At 36.5% G+C, this 15239-nt stretch overlaps 2 protein-coding genes across 2 annotated transcripts; one reads left to right on the forward strand and one right to left on the reverse strand.

The window, feature by feature from the left end:
• The first annotated feature begins 161 nt into the window (after positions 1-161).
• Positions 162-647, forward strand: LOC139146262 (epithelial-stromal interaction protein 1-like). The gene has a single exon (XM_070717671.1). The coding sequence runs from the start codon at positions 162-164 to the stop codon at positions 645-647; it is 486 nt and encodes a 161-aa protein (XP_070573772.1).
• A 1118-nt stretch (positions 648-1765) lies between these two features.
• LOC139142145 (alpha-1,3-mannosyl-glycoprotein 4-beta-N-acetylglucosaminyltransferase C-like) lies at positions 1766-11561 on the reverse strand. Its single transcript, XM_070711995.1, has 4 exons — positions 11285-11561; positions 8174-8310; positions 6116-6206; positions 1766-5171 (listed from the first exon to the last, which is right to left on the reverse strand). Exons 1-4 carry the CDS (start codon positions 11364-11366, stop codon positions 3973-3975), a joined length of 1509 nt encoding a protein of 502 aa, XP_070568096.1. The 5' UTR covers positions 11367-11561; the 3' UTR covers positions 1766-3972.
• Positions 11562-15239: the final 3678 nt, after the last annotated feature.

A 15239-nucleotide genomic window follows, 5' to 3' on the forward strand; every position in this document is an offset into this window, starting at 1 on the left:
TCGTCCAGCCGTAATACCAGGTCAGTCGGTTCAGAACAGGTGCAACAAACGCTCGTGGTCGAACTGCAACAACAACAGTGGGACAACAACAACGCGGCCGATATACTAGCCCGCAGAGAAAACCGACTGTGCCAGCAAGTACGCGGTCTAGATCAGTAAGAATGGATCAACCGTCTGATGGTGTATCGGGCCAGACCTCTGGAGACAATGTTAGTGATCCCAGACAGGGCCAAACCGTCCAGGAACGGTTTCAACACCGAGGTAACTACGCAATGATTGCGCCAAACGAGAAGAGACGAAGCCAAATCCAACAACAAGCTGAAAAAGAGACGAGGCAATACGAAGAATACAAAGAACGAAACAAAATGGGCTACATAAGTCTTCCACCCCAGGCTGTAGGGGGCGGCACAGTCGTATCACAAACAGGCGCCAGACAACAACAATCTTTACAGCACAGGCAAGTGACAGCTCGGTTGGATATGGTGCAAAGTCTTCGTATAAATCGTCACTCCGAGCAAAGGAAGAAGCCGAAGGCCTTAGAAAGAAAGCAAAGGCACGTATGCAGACAGAGAAAAATAAAGAACGGGAACAAACAAGACAGCAGAGATTGGATGAAGACCGCAGAAAGAAGAATGACGAATTTTTGAGGAAATTTGAAAGGAATGGAAAGCAACCACAGGGTATGGCAACGTCATCGAGTCAGCCTCAGGTCACTACCAATGAAAGCTTTGAACCGCAATCACAAACTAGTCACGTTATAGATCGTCCGGGGAATTCAACAAGTGACCCAGATGTGGAATTGTTAAAAGAGATGTTTCCACACAAAACAGTGGATGAAATAAGTGAGGCACTGAGCTCGTCCTGTGGTGTCTGTTGATGTAGCAGCAAATATGTTGATGATGGGGTGATAGACATCATCTTTCCTTGGATACTAACTGATTATATCAAGTTGCTTGCAACAAGTACAGTAATTTTATAAATTTATGAGTGAAGGAAAGTAAGTCTTCAGAGAAGTTACTGCCAGGAAATGCAGATTTCATTAATATGTGTACTTTATCTTGACAATGTTTACAAAAAGAAGATGTTATTCGCCCCATATCAGTGCGGATAAGGAATGGAAACTTCTTATTTGCCCCACAGTGGTGCGAATAAGGACTGTAGATTTCATATTCACATCTAGACAAAGGTATTGAACTTTAGTTGGATTTTACAATATTGAATCTATGACTAGTACTACAGAGTTGGTGAAACATGTCCAAAATATACAATATACAGTGCATAGAAGACTGCTGTTACTGATTTTTTATGCCATATAGTCTACAGTGTTGAAAGCTTGAAAGTTCTAAACTTCCACAATACTTTTATCATGCCCTCTTCGAAAGCAGTTGCTACATTCAAATATAGAAATAAAGGGCAACACACTGACCATAATCGTTTATTTTTTAGCAAGGGCAAGAGGAAAGCCAAAAATTAACAGGCGAGGCTTGCTGAGCCCATTAATTTTGGCTTAATTACCTGTCGTCCTCGCCCATTAATAAGTGGTCAGAGTCTGTTTTTTCCATGATATTATCAACAAGCCCAAGAAAACCTTCAAAATTTACGAAAATTTCCCACACAAAAGACAATGGGTCCTAGAACTGAGCAATACACAACGCACTGTCACATGCTCTGTAAAAATTTTGGAAATCTGGTGATTTTTTTGAAAAGTGTCTAAACTTGGCCTACAAGTGCTCCATTTTATTTTTTGATTGATTACGATCTTTGTACAAATCACAACACTACTACGAGTTTTTATTATTCATATTCATGGGCATGCAAACAAACCATTAATGTGTATTTGTGGTCAGTCACGCAGTTGAGCTCAACCAATCACAATGCGATGGACAGGGCATGGTAATATAATAGAAGGGGATTTCATATACATGAGGGAATCGGTGACATATTGACAATTTTAGCTCATGGAAAATTTCAGTCAAGTTTACTCAAATCTCAACCATACATGGTATCTTACAATTCCCATGAATGCTAGTCACAATCAAGTTAAAAGCTATATAAACCATCATTTTCTTTTATGTTGATAATCCTCATACTGGAATTTTGAAAGTGTACTCTCACTTCGACGCTGTTTTGCCTTCAAATCTTATCTCTTAGGATCCTTCACAGTGTTTCAAATCTTACAATGATGAAAACATTAACAGTGTCAGTGAAAGATAAACCAGTAACCACAGTTGTGAGAAAAGTTTTCTTTGCATTCTTCAGTTTACAATACGTTTTAGCATTTACTGACACCATCCCTTAACTTCAATGGCAAGTACAGGCAGCAATGATTATTTTGTTACTGAAGTGTGTGTACAATGCTGGGAACACACAGTATTGTACGCAGGGCTAGGTAATTGTTTGATTTTACCATATTTGTGTTGGTTCTCTTGATGTGCATGAGTGTTCTCAGTGACTACAACTATTTGCTTGCCAAGTTACACCATGCAAGTGTGATTATGAATTTTGAATTACTGACAAGATGACAAGCATTGTAAAACTGGCCTTCTCACGCATTCAGTGACGTCCCTTACCAAGACAGTCAGAGCAGAAATAATAAGACTCTGTGAGGGCATGTCAACAAAACTGAAGTCACAGATATGTGATAGAGACAAGCAGAGTGCCTGGGGCATTGATGAACCATAAACTGAACATTTTGATGACATATGATTTACCTTCATTCAGTTTTTTCTTTGTTTTTAACCATTTCTGTAAGCCATGGTGTAAATATAATTCAAGAACAATTATTCACCTCTGTTAGTTACAGAATAAAGACAAACTTTGAAAATTCCTATAACTTTGTTATTTTGAATTATCACAGACATGATTGGTCAATTGAAACTCACACCGGCTGAGGCTGCCATCATAGCAATACTTGATACACAATTGAAAAGTATTATCCAAGTTTATGAATTGTCCAAGTTTATGAATTGTCCAAGTTTATGAATTGTCCAAGTTTTAGAGTCCAAATACCTGTCCCGAGTTACATTCTACCTTACAAGAAACTGTACCTCACTGATTACAACAAAAAATTACATTGTGATTATTAGCATTAATGGAGGTTTTTTGTGTTATACCGTACTAAACTTTGCTATAAAAATTGATTGCAACTTGGAAAAATTTTCCACTGCTGACTGTAGATTTATCAAAACATACAATACCACATTACAAAAATTACATAACTTATTTTTCTTCCATGCAAATATTTTGTTCATGCACTGAAACTATTAGAGTAGTAAATATCATACAAGAAAATCTGCAAAAAATGTCTCTTATTTCAACTACCTGATCACAACTGACTATGCAGCACAGTGGAATATACCATTTCTTTGGAGGGTTGACCAGATGGGTTCTGTGTATATTTTAAGGTTTACACATTTTCTTTGGTTTGCAAGAGTCTGTACTCTTTTATCAACGGTCAAAGACACTGTGTGATCTGATGCTTTGAACAATGGTATGAACTTTACCCTTTGCCTCCTGGGATTCAGTCAGTCAGTTTTGACTGTTGTACAATTTTTGTGTTGAGGGCACAAAGTATGTGTTGTAAGAAATTGCACTGTTAGTCAGTTTTAACTGACATCAAAAGAACAGTATATATGGCAGGCATGTCCCAGAAGAAATTGCACTGTTACTAAGTTTTAACTGACGTCAAAAGGATTCTGCAAAGTTTCCAGGACAGTATTGACCCTGTTTTACATTTGCATGGTCCTTCTTTCACGGACGGACAGTCACATTTGCAACCAGATACTTGAATAAATTTACAAATGTCCTGACTGGTGAGTAGACAATGTATAGGTGACAAAATATTCATTGGTAACTCTCTTGATACAGACAATGTTGCTATGACTTCTCTGTTAAAATATCACATAAAAACAAGTTCAATAGTCAGTATTGACCAGGTCCAAAAAAAAATAAAAAATGACTAAAACAACATGGTCATTGCTTGAACCAGTCACCATTCAGTGGTGATACAAACAGCAGTGTTATTTCAGAATCCATACAGCAATCTCTTTCAATATCATCCATGCTACTTGATCTTCTGTCACACTGACTCGCAGACATTTCACAGCTTGCTCTGTTTTTCTTCTGAACATCACTAACATCCACTTTTCCATTGTCAAAGCTTCCTAGATAAACATAGTCAGAACATACAGGCAGTTGTTTTTCAGTCTGACCAATAAGCTGTGAGCTTGCTTCAAGTCGGCCATTTCTCAGAAAATCGTCTTTGTGATCCTCAGTGCCGGTTTCAAAAATCACTCTAGTCAGTTTCACTGCTGTTTCAAATACAACAAAGATTGAGTCACCCGTCTTTGGTGCCACACCCCAGAAATAGCCAGGTTGTGAGTTGTAAGCCAGCTGTGGTAAATACATACTAAAAGCACGCATGCTGCTGTACACTGTGGCTGGTGGATTGTCAGCGTTGTATTGCAGAGATCCCGCATTAAAAAATCTATCCATCAAATCCTGCTGTTTCTCTTTCAACGACGATTCCTGACCTACATGCTGGAACAAGGACGGCAAATGAATGAGTGTCTTGGTCTGGCCCATGACAGCTAAGTGATATCGTAATAAATAATCCACAGGTTGTTCATCGTAGAATAGCAATGCAAATTCTGATAATTTAGGAAGGTCAGTTGAATGATAAAGCTTGCCTATAAAACCAAGTTCTGAAAATTCCAAAGTCACCCAGGGATGATCTTGTGATTCAATAAAGACTCTGATAGAACTGATAAAATTTGGCGATGACACCACATCATCTTCAAGCTGTAAGTAATATGTTGAAATATCCTGACAGTAGCTGAATAGAAATGCATAATCAACAACTTGTTTGGAACGCCATCGTATCCTATCCTGAGAATCACCATACTTCTGTTTCAAATTTTCCAATGGTGGATAAAAACTTTGTGGCGCCTCGATAACCTCCAGGAATCCATTCCACAGGTACTGGGAATATTTTTGTTTGAGAATTTCAACAGTTTGACTTTTAATTTCAACATCCATGTCAGCAAGGAACACCACGACTACGATGTTTTTACGTTCATCTGCTGATGTGTTTTCTATGATTGAATCCAGAGTAGACTGCAGGTAGCTCCCTTTTGCTCTTTTTACTGTCGGAATACCGATGGTCAGAAATCCTGGAAAAGAGAGAACACAATTGTTTTTGAGTTGAAAATTAAATTGATAAGACAGAACATAAACTCAACAACGACATTCCACTGACTCATCTTACAACATAAATTAAGATGTGTTAGCTCTAAAATTGAATTCCTCCCAAAAACGTACAACATACATATCTAAATACGGTATATGTAAACAAGGCTTTGATATTACTTTTCCAAGGAACAGTAGCTGTAAATTTTGATGAGATTTTAATTTTTCTAAATACGGTACATGTACATTTTCTCACCATATCTTCTTAAGAACCATGTGTTGAAATATACTGTGTTATTAAAGCTTGCAAATACAAGTGTGCAACTTTTTATTGACAAATGAATTCTAGTCCTTACTTAAATTGATTTGTCAATGATAAAATAAGACTATACACACATAGGCCAGGCTGAGTTGACAATTGACACTGGGCGTACTAAAATTGATTTGTCAATGATAAAATAAGACTATACACACATAGGCCAGGCTGAGTTGATAATTGAACACTGGCATTTCAATATCATGTTGAGAGTTGAACAATAAACTGCTTTAAAAACAAAACAAAATCACTTAAATTCCTTACAAGTTACAGGTAATACAGCTATACCCCCCGGTATGACCGATTTTGAACAATTTGACCCATCTTGAACAATATGACTCTAAAGTCCTGTCAACATAAAATCTCCAAGGACTTCTAAAAACATTTTACAAATTTAATCACAGCTGAAATTTTTCCATTGGGATGACAGTTTCCACAATCAAGATGAGTTTCTGTGATCTAGTTTACCATTTCTGCAATCTAAATGACAGTTTCTGCAATCTAAATGACAGTTTCTGCAATCTAGATGACAGTTTCTGCAATGCAGATGACAATTCCTGCAATCTACGGTAGATGACAGTTATTTTGACGTTGTAAACCACAGAATCTTACCTTTATTAGCCCTGGCATTACCTAGCAACCGGACCTCCTCCTTGTCAATGACAATACTTGATCTCCTCATAGTGCTCTGATCTGTTTTATCCTGTAGTAAATAATCACATTTATTCTACATTAATTCACCTTGCAAGACAATGTCCTGTAGTGAATAAACACATTTATTCTACATTGATTCACCTTGCAAGACAATGTCCTGTAGTGAATAATCACATTTATTCTACATTGATTCACCTTGCAAGGCAATGTCCTGTAGTGAATAAACACATTTATTCTACATTGATTCACCTTGCAAGGCAATGTCCTGTAGTGAATAAACACATTTATTCTACATTGATTCACCTTGCAAGGCAATGTCCTGTAGTGAATAAACACATTTATTCTACATTTAGATTCACCTTGCAAGGCAATGTCCTGTAGTGAATAAACACATTTATTCTACATTTATATTCACCTTGCAAGGCAATGTCAAGTAGAAATAATAACATTTATTCTAAATTGATTCACTTTGGCAGGTTTTATTGTCCTGTTGTAAATGATCAGATTGACTCTACCGGTACATTGAGTCACATTGCTAGGCAATATTGTTACTGCTTTAATGTGCATGTGACTTTTACTGCTACAAATGTAACCTTTAAGAAATTTTGCACCATTTATCAGGTATATGCACAGAGTGGGTTAGAGTAACTCTAATACCTGTATATGGCAGCCTGTGTAGTTTCATTTGAATCATAAGAATCAATTTCACTATTCCTGTAAGCAATTTCAAAAAATTTCCTCATAAATTTTGGACCACTGAACACGTATTTGCATATCATGATTGAATTTGAAGGTCATTACAAATAAGTCCAGTAATGTCTTGAAGATGTTTATATGGGTCAAGCTGACACTTGCCAGAATTACGATTATGATCTTGGTAAATCTGTTGCATAAATATATGGCTAGTAAACTGAAATGCTGATAACTGTGTTATGAGTATCTGCTGAGTAAATATATCAGGTATGGCTGTCTATTGAAACACTGACTCTATGTTACTGTTATCTGAGTTTATCTGATGGATGAATATATGGCTTGTCTATTGGAAACACTGATAACTCTTATTACAGTTGTTCTGTAGTAATTTTAAACATATGATCCACGCTCTAAGGTCTGTGTTTTCAATAGCAGTATTGTCTGAGATAGACAATGCATATACTATGTAGGCAAGGATTGATAAGCTGTCACTTAATTTACATAACAAAGCAGTTGTAGCAATGTGTGTGGTAATTGTGACAAAACAAGTCAGTGAGTCTGTTTTGATGTAGAAAGTCACTAACAACATTCTCTTCTAACGGATTATCTGCCATGAAGTTGAACTTATAAAAAAATGTCCTTGTCAAATTACAAATGCATGTTTGATTTAGGATATGGCAAGAGTATATAAAATAACTACTGGATTTTCTTTAGCCGTCAGTGAACGTTACAACTGAAAGATGAAACATACTGAAATTGTGTCTCCCTGGGAAAAGCCCAATTACAACATGGATGAAAATATCGAACTAAGAGAACAAATACTGTAATGGAAAATAAAACAATGTGATATGAAGTGATGTGAACAAAAGAATCATTTACATCACAGTCCCTCTATGGACCATGTTTACATGTACTTCGATCATGTCAGTGTCATTGTAGGTAAAACTATTATCATGACAACTTGATTTCAGTCTGCTAAAAAGGCTGAGTGACAGCAAAGTCAGCAAAAGTCTAATGCCTAAAGGGCCCTTGCAATGTATCAACCACAAACAACGAATGTGTGTGAATTGTACCATATGCATTGATTTTTTCTCAAGTGTCTATGCATGGTGACACTGTAGATCATTTGTCGATATCGATCACCAGTGCGCCCTCTATGTCAATTGGGTGCAAATGACAGAAGTGTTCTTGTTGACTTAAAAATGTGTTGCACGAGTTCACACCAAGAAATTTCAAGAAATCCCAGAAAAGCTTTATGAGTAAAAAGATCTTTGACATTAGAGGGCGCACTCCATATCACAACACTGTATACCTGTTACTCACCACAATGCTCTGTTGGAATTGTTGATGTTTATTTTTTACATTGCAGTTATCTTGCAATAGTCTGATGGTTTTCAACATGGTGTCTTTTTGTTCTTCACACGCTGTTTTTGAGTCACTTTTGTCAAGAGAGAAGGTTTCTGAAAAAAATTAGGATAATAAATATCAATTCCTGCATCAACCATCATTTCGTGTTTTTAATCCATGAACCACTTACAAAAATCAACATTACCCAACATTCATAAAAATTTTCCCGATTTTTGGTTCTGAAGTCCCAGAGACGTACTGCTGAAAAGATTAATTTCATTTGTCTGTATATGTCAGTGGAACACAGGGACGTCAGATTAGCCATGCCTCAACCTGAAACTGCCAGCATACCGGTACATCATCTGTGTTCTCTAAACAGGGTCTCACCAAAGGGGATAGAAAGCTTAATTTCTCTGATTTCAAATGAACCAATTCTGAGTCAGTTTTGGATGCATTACATACATTGTTTTAAAAAACGTTGTTAATTTTGCTGACATCAACATCCATGACAATCCAAATTTTTTTGATGAGTGATCTGATGAGTGATGCATGGAGGAATGATCTGATGAGTGATGGACTGAGAAATGATCTAATGAGTGATGGACTGAGAAATGATCTGATGAGTGATGCATGGAGGAATGATCTGAATCCTATGAGGATTTCAAATCTTTAACTGAACTGAAGTGATATTCTAATGGCCAAGTGAACACAGAATAATTAAATGCAGAACTTCAAGATTTTTTTATATTTATTGTAAGTCCATCCAACATTAAAATATATGGTAGTGCTAGGTGATAATGCAAGTACAGCAACATCTGTCTGAGGTCACAATTGAAAATGTAGTAAATGTCTTCATAGTGAAGGAAGCAATGAAATAATGAAGCTTCCGATTGATGGTGAGAATTTTTCATAAAATAGAGGTTTCCTGATTATTAAGATCTCTTGGGGACAAGCTCGACAATTAATGCATGTCATCACGTATTTTGATTCAAATACTTTGTGACATGGCAGTTTATTTTACGGTGTGAAATACACACCTCACACAGTACACTCTATACTTTCAATATCTAAAGAGCTTTAGAGACTTCAGGTCAGCATTCACAGTCATGAATTCAATATCCTGTCTCCGATAAAATGAACACAGGTTTCTAAGTTTTTCATGATTGCTGTAGTGTCACTGTTTGGCTCACCATATTCTTAAATACTTGAAAAGAAGGAGGCAAACTATTTTATCTCCAAGAGATATAAAGTGTAAACCATCACATGGAGCAAACTTTGATCTCCATCAATATATAAAGTAACCTTATTTTACTGTGGTGCAATCTACTGTATCTTGAATGAAATTGTTATTAAGATAAATCCCAAATTTTATTATGTCAGCTTCATTATCAGAGAAGTTTATTTCATTTTGGATACTTAACTTAAATATTTTTATAACTCATTTTGATTTTATTGTATCTGAGATTGTGATTGTCACTGACAACAAACTCAATGGCAGTCCACAAATATGACAAAATGTGAATTCAGAACGTAAAAATTTATATCATAACTTCCAATGATATTGCAGTACAGGTTCAGGGAACACAGTAGTATTAGGTAGACTGTATGTAAGGTATATCCATGGCACTCTGTGTGTTACATTAACAACTGTGGTCATAAATTAACATTATCTGTTGGAGTTATTACTTTTGCTCATTAATTCTATTTCATCAGTGTACTTTATGTTCCTTGACAACTACTGGAATTATAATCAACAGCTGCGGTACCGTCAAAAACTCATGTTTAGTTTACTGGCTTATGCACCGTGCATATGTACATCATTATTTTTATGGATTTTGAAATCTTAAAGCCAATTAGGAAAAGCTACATGTACCGGTAACCTGATCAACTCATACAGGCTTTGAAGCTCTTACTAGTCATTGTAATACAAAATATCTACCCTATGGCCTTGTTTAAGTATCCCTACCACTGCCATTACAATCCTATGCTTTCAATGGCTACAGCTGTCAGCCATCTCTCATTCTACGTTACACATTGCACAGTGTTGTGTTACTGATTACAAACTAGTCAGTAGCCAAAGATAAACCTCATATCACCCATATCACCCTGGAGGTCAAAGGTTAAGTAGACTGCCCACAAATCATTCCTCAATCAGGACATTAACTTTGTTGGACAGTTTCTTGACATATAAGGCTGCTACTGGTTTAAAGTTTGTCATTTGTAAAGTGAGGGATTCTTATCAATGATCAGAAAGAGCATGGATCTCTTCCTATCTCCATGGAAAGAGTGAAATCATTGACTGAAATCATGACTTACAGACAGATGTGGAGTATAGAGGCTTGAATCTAGGTCAGTAGGGAAAGCTATTTAAACATTGTGCAAAGTTGAGAGCAGGGAAAGTTGAAAATTTATAACACTGTTTTTTGCTGATATGAGAAAGATTAATTGTGACGTGTTTTACAATTATGATATATGTGCTTTCACTTGCAACATAAGTGTGTAGCCAAATTGTACATTACAGTTTCATCTTTCTTTCAATTTCCCTTCTCTAGAATGAATTTTGAGGCTGTTAAAATTTAGAAGTCAAAGAATATAGCATACAGACTACAATTTCAGGGCGAAGGGATGTTTCTGTTCATCTTCTCGGTTTGTGAAGTCAAGAAATAGGGTCACTTTGACTTTGTACTCAAAACATTGTTATACTATGAATACCAATTTTAAGCCTTTTACACTCTCATGAGGGAAGTTACATTCAAAACGATATCAAAACAGGTTTTGTAGATATGGGGTATTTTCAATTCCGATTTGACTCCTAGGTTTGCCCTCTTTTTCGTCAAAATCCGCTACGTGTTATGAGTACAACAATCCTGGCATTCTCGCCGCTATTGTTCATGTAAATATTATCATTAACATAATTCGAACAAATAAGGGACTTGAATGCCACAAAAATTTTAAAATCAAATAAGTCAATTGAATTCTGAAGCAAGACCTGGCAGAACGCCAGAAATGAATTGAAGATAACAAAAACTGTGAGTGATAAAAATTGAATTGAAAGGACGAGTAATCGATGCGATGATCGAGGCTTACTTGCTAGCATGAGAATGCTGTTGACCGTGAAAGAAACCGCCAGGCAGGCAAGAAATAGATTTTTCCACATTCGTGCATTCATTTTCTTTCATCATGTTATCAACACGTCACTTTCACTGTGTTTACATACGGACGATGTGAACTTATCGCTTTCAAGGCCGCCATATTGGAGTCAAAGGTCACCAGGTGTACAGTGTATTCCATTTGAATTGAGGGGTGCAACTTGTGCAAGGGAATAAAATTGATGGAAAATTCAAAGTCAAAGGAAGGGGCGTTCACCGTAATCGTTGACCCTGTAGAGAGAGGGTATGTGCTGTAATCTGATAGTTTCTTCATAACTGCGGGAGTCTTGAGTGTTTCAATGCGTTCGTCCATTCAGCATTCAGTAAACATGATCATCGGTGTTTGGACTGAAGGCCTAAAGAGCAACGCAATGCTGTAAATAAAAAGAAACAACCAAGGCAGGACAAAAAACATTGTTCGCCGGGTTTTTTTCGCAATAGCAAAGTACATGGTGATTTTTTTAATTCATAATTTTATTACAACGAATAAATATAATCAACGGAGAGAAACAAATGATGAAACAAAAGCCTATGAACAGCTGTTGTCGATGAAGTGTTTGGTTTAAGGTAGTATGCGCCTCGAAAATGAAAGAACTAAATATTTTCTCAAGCTTTCGTTACGGAATCTGTCAACGTACCCTTCTCTTTCAATCACTGATAAAAATCTGGGGTTGCCGTGCACAATTTGGTTCTACATAAACAAATTACCTAAAATTTACGATATTTGAAATTCAAAATGACCGCCATCCCCGGGTTAACTATAGAGAAACTATAGAGAAAAATAAGTTTTCGATTTTCGAAAAACTTGGACGGTAAATTTTTTTCTTACACCAAGAGTTTTAGTTTAAAATGAGCCCCAACAGGTGGTAGATCAGAAAAGAATTGTAAAAGTTTTAGAGTCCGAATTTCTGTCCCCGAGGCGCATTCTACTGTAACGAGATAAGTACCTGCAACTTTGGAATTTTTTCAACATTTCTATTACACGTGGTTTCGTAGTCTACTCCCTTAAATTGAGACCATGAGAATTGTCAGTTCAAATGATCAGTATTCTGCTTGTTGACACACCCTTTCCACATAGCCACACTGATATCGATGACTTTATATTCTATTGTAAATAATATGCATACGGTTCTGTCTGTGGCCTCTCAGCTAGGCGACTGATGCCGTATATTGTGGGTTCGAATCCGATTGAAAACTAGCAGTATATGCATAAGCTTATTGCATGCTCGGTATACTAGTGGTGTTCACTTAGCGAATCGGCCTATCACCATACGAGTTTAGGAGAGGAACCAGAAAATACAAAGTTAATACATAGAACAAAACTGCTAAAAAGTATAATAATATGATGACAAAAATATGGAAATTGTGCCAACATTCAATCTTTAGAACTCTCAGACGAAAACTGTCGTATAATTTCTTCATAAGACTGCACAATAGTAAGAATTGTGTTCTGAACAAAATTGTGAGTTCTCATGCATTCGTCGTCTCAAAATATGATGAATCGTATAGAAAGACGATGTATACTGTGTAGTCGGGAGTACCCGCTTGGTTCCTTTTAACTAAACCTTTTTAACTTTTAAAGAGTCCTGTTTCGTGGTTTGTAATGTATAGATTCACGAACTAAATAAACAATAAAATATATTAAAATATAATAAAATAATAGATATTGCGCCCTTAAGGTCGGGCCAATGTCCTAACGCGTGTGTGTCCGTGTGTGTATGTGTGTGTGTACCGTGTCGTTCTTTCTTTTTTTTCATTTCTACTAGAAAACATTGAATATGACATCATTATATGTCCCTCATTATGTGTCGCCGACACTTTTTTCACGACGATCTCGACTGACGACACTGTAAAATAATTGCAATGAAGTAATTTGTCTCCTTCGGACTCACGCAAGTCACAGAGATTGTCTTGTAACGGCACCATAGTATTAATTAATATATAGAATTTGGAAAGAGGTCCATCGGCATGTCGATGGCGACAGTGCGGAAATATCTGTGCCATAATTATTTTGCATACCACTAAAAGTATTCATATTCGGAAAAAGTAGAAGAAAGGCAATTCTTATGATCAATTATCCATTTTGTTTTCTTACTGCAATTTGACATTGAACCAGTCATAAATGAAGCCAAAGTATAAACGCTACCATGAGCAGTAACTTAAACTGTGTTCCCCTCTGCTCAGGTATTCCCATACCAACTAACGCACGATCATTATTTTTGTGATATGACGTCACTTTCCCAGGCCATCATGCATAGCAATCATATTAGTGTAAAACTACAGGGAGAAATAATATTTGAAATATGCTTAATACCTGTGTAAGTTAAGCTTCTCCGCATATTCGTTCGTTCAATACATAAGCTTACTTTCACCTTGTAGGCGTCACAGTTTGTATGTACATGTATTGGTGCGTTGCCTGGAGGTAGACAGTCTGTCGGCATTCGTTTGTTTTTACACTGAATGAACACATTTAAAGCCACTCATCTGTTCTACAGTCATTTCCGTAAGTTATGCTGTTAACGTTTGATTTTAAAAAGTAACGAAAATTCACTGGCAGAGAGCAACAGCATACTTGTTCATAGCCTAGAAACCGTATAGCTCACTGTAGAGGGCGCAACACTGGATAACCGGGGCTCAAGTTACGCCACCTTCCTTTCGCGATGCACGACAAATGTAATATTTAAACACAGTGATGAAAAGCCATACGGCTAACATTTATAGTATGAAGAGAAGAGTCATTGTTAGGTGTTTGTAAACCTCATTCAGAAGACCTAATTTAGTTATCACTTATGATCAATGCATTCCATGTTCAGCGCACTTTGTGAGGTTTACGTTACTGATAACAAAACAATACTGACGATATCAGATAATAACAGTACAAGCTTATTCACTGGCAGTGCCCTCGATATGTAGTCTGTGCCTCTTAAAGATAGGTATAAGACATGCACTCAGAGCCATTTTTGATATTTTTGTTTTTTATTTCGACAAATGAAGATGTAGCACTGTAGCAATATTTTAGTGATGCAGTGGAGATTTTGTAAGAAAGTAATGATATCCTCTCATCGGATGACTAATGTAATTTTCTTTCCATCATATTTGCATTTAATCAACCACATTAGGAGTAAAACTTTGCGTGAATCAACAGAGAATAGCACCGTGATGAAGAAAATAGCCGATAGCATTCTGAACCAAACACCGACTTTATCTTGTAATATAAAGGCTAAGTTAAATTGTAAATGTCAAACGTCTTTGCAATGTTTACCTGGACGTTTTCAATCCCTCCACTATCTTCTCCTCGGGCTTTGTCAGATTTATTCGATTCATCGATGCAACTCGAGCGAGAGTTGATTAATTTTGAAGCACATGATTTTCGTCACGTTAATCTCTTCAAAGAAATTTCAATTTTTCCATCAATATTGTACAGATTTGTCGTTATCGATGGACTGAGATACCAGGGAGTCCCGGGAATGGGTTCGCCTAAATGCATTCTATAATCATTATAGCCCATGTACAATTATTGAAGGTGATTTATAAAACAAGGCTGCATTCACAAATATTGGGAGGGGGTATAGAGAATCGGGATTAAGATCGTAATTCATTTTCATTTCCTCTAAATACCCTCAAAAACATTCCTAATCCCATTGTGATCAAAAATGTTAAAATCACCAACACTATTAAATGGCAAAACATTTATTTAGACAACAACATTGAATTTTATTTTTCATTAATTTTGCTCTTTATATCAACTCGATTTCTTGTTTTACCCTCTATTATATTGAAATTTTCAGCATCCAATTGCAACCTGCTAACACGTACGTATTGCTAAGGCTTGCATAAATTTCAACCGGAAATCGTGCAGCGTGTAAACAAATTTTTGGAAAACGCTTGCCATG

Source organism: Ptychodera flava, chromosome 1 (assembly GCF_041260155.1).
Source record: "Ptychodera flava strain L36383 chromosome 1, AS_Pfla_20210202, whole genome shotgun sequence".
Taxonomy (NCBI): Eukaryota; Metazoa; Hemichordata; class Enteropneusta; family Ptychoderidae; genus Ptychodera; species Ptychodera flava.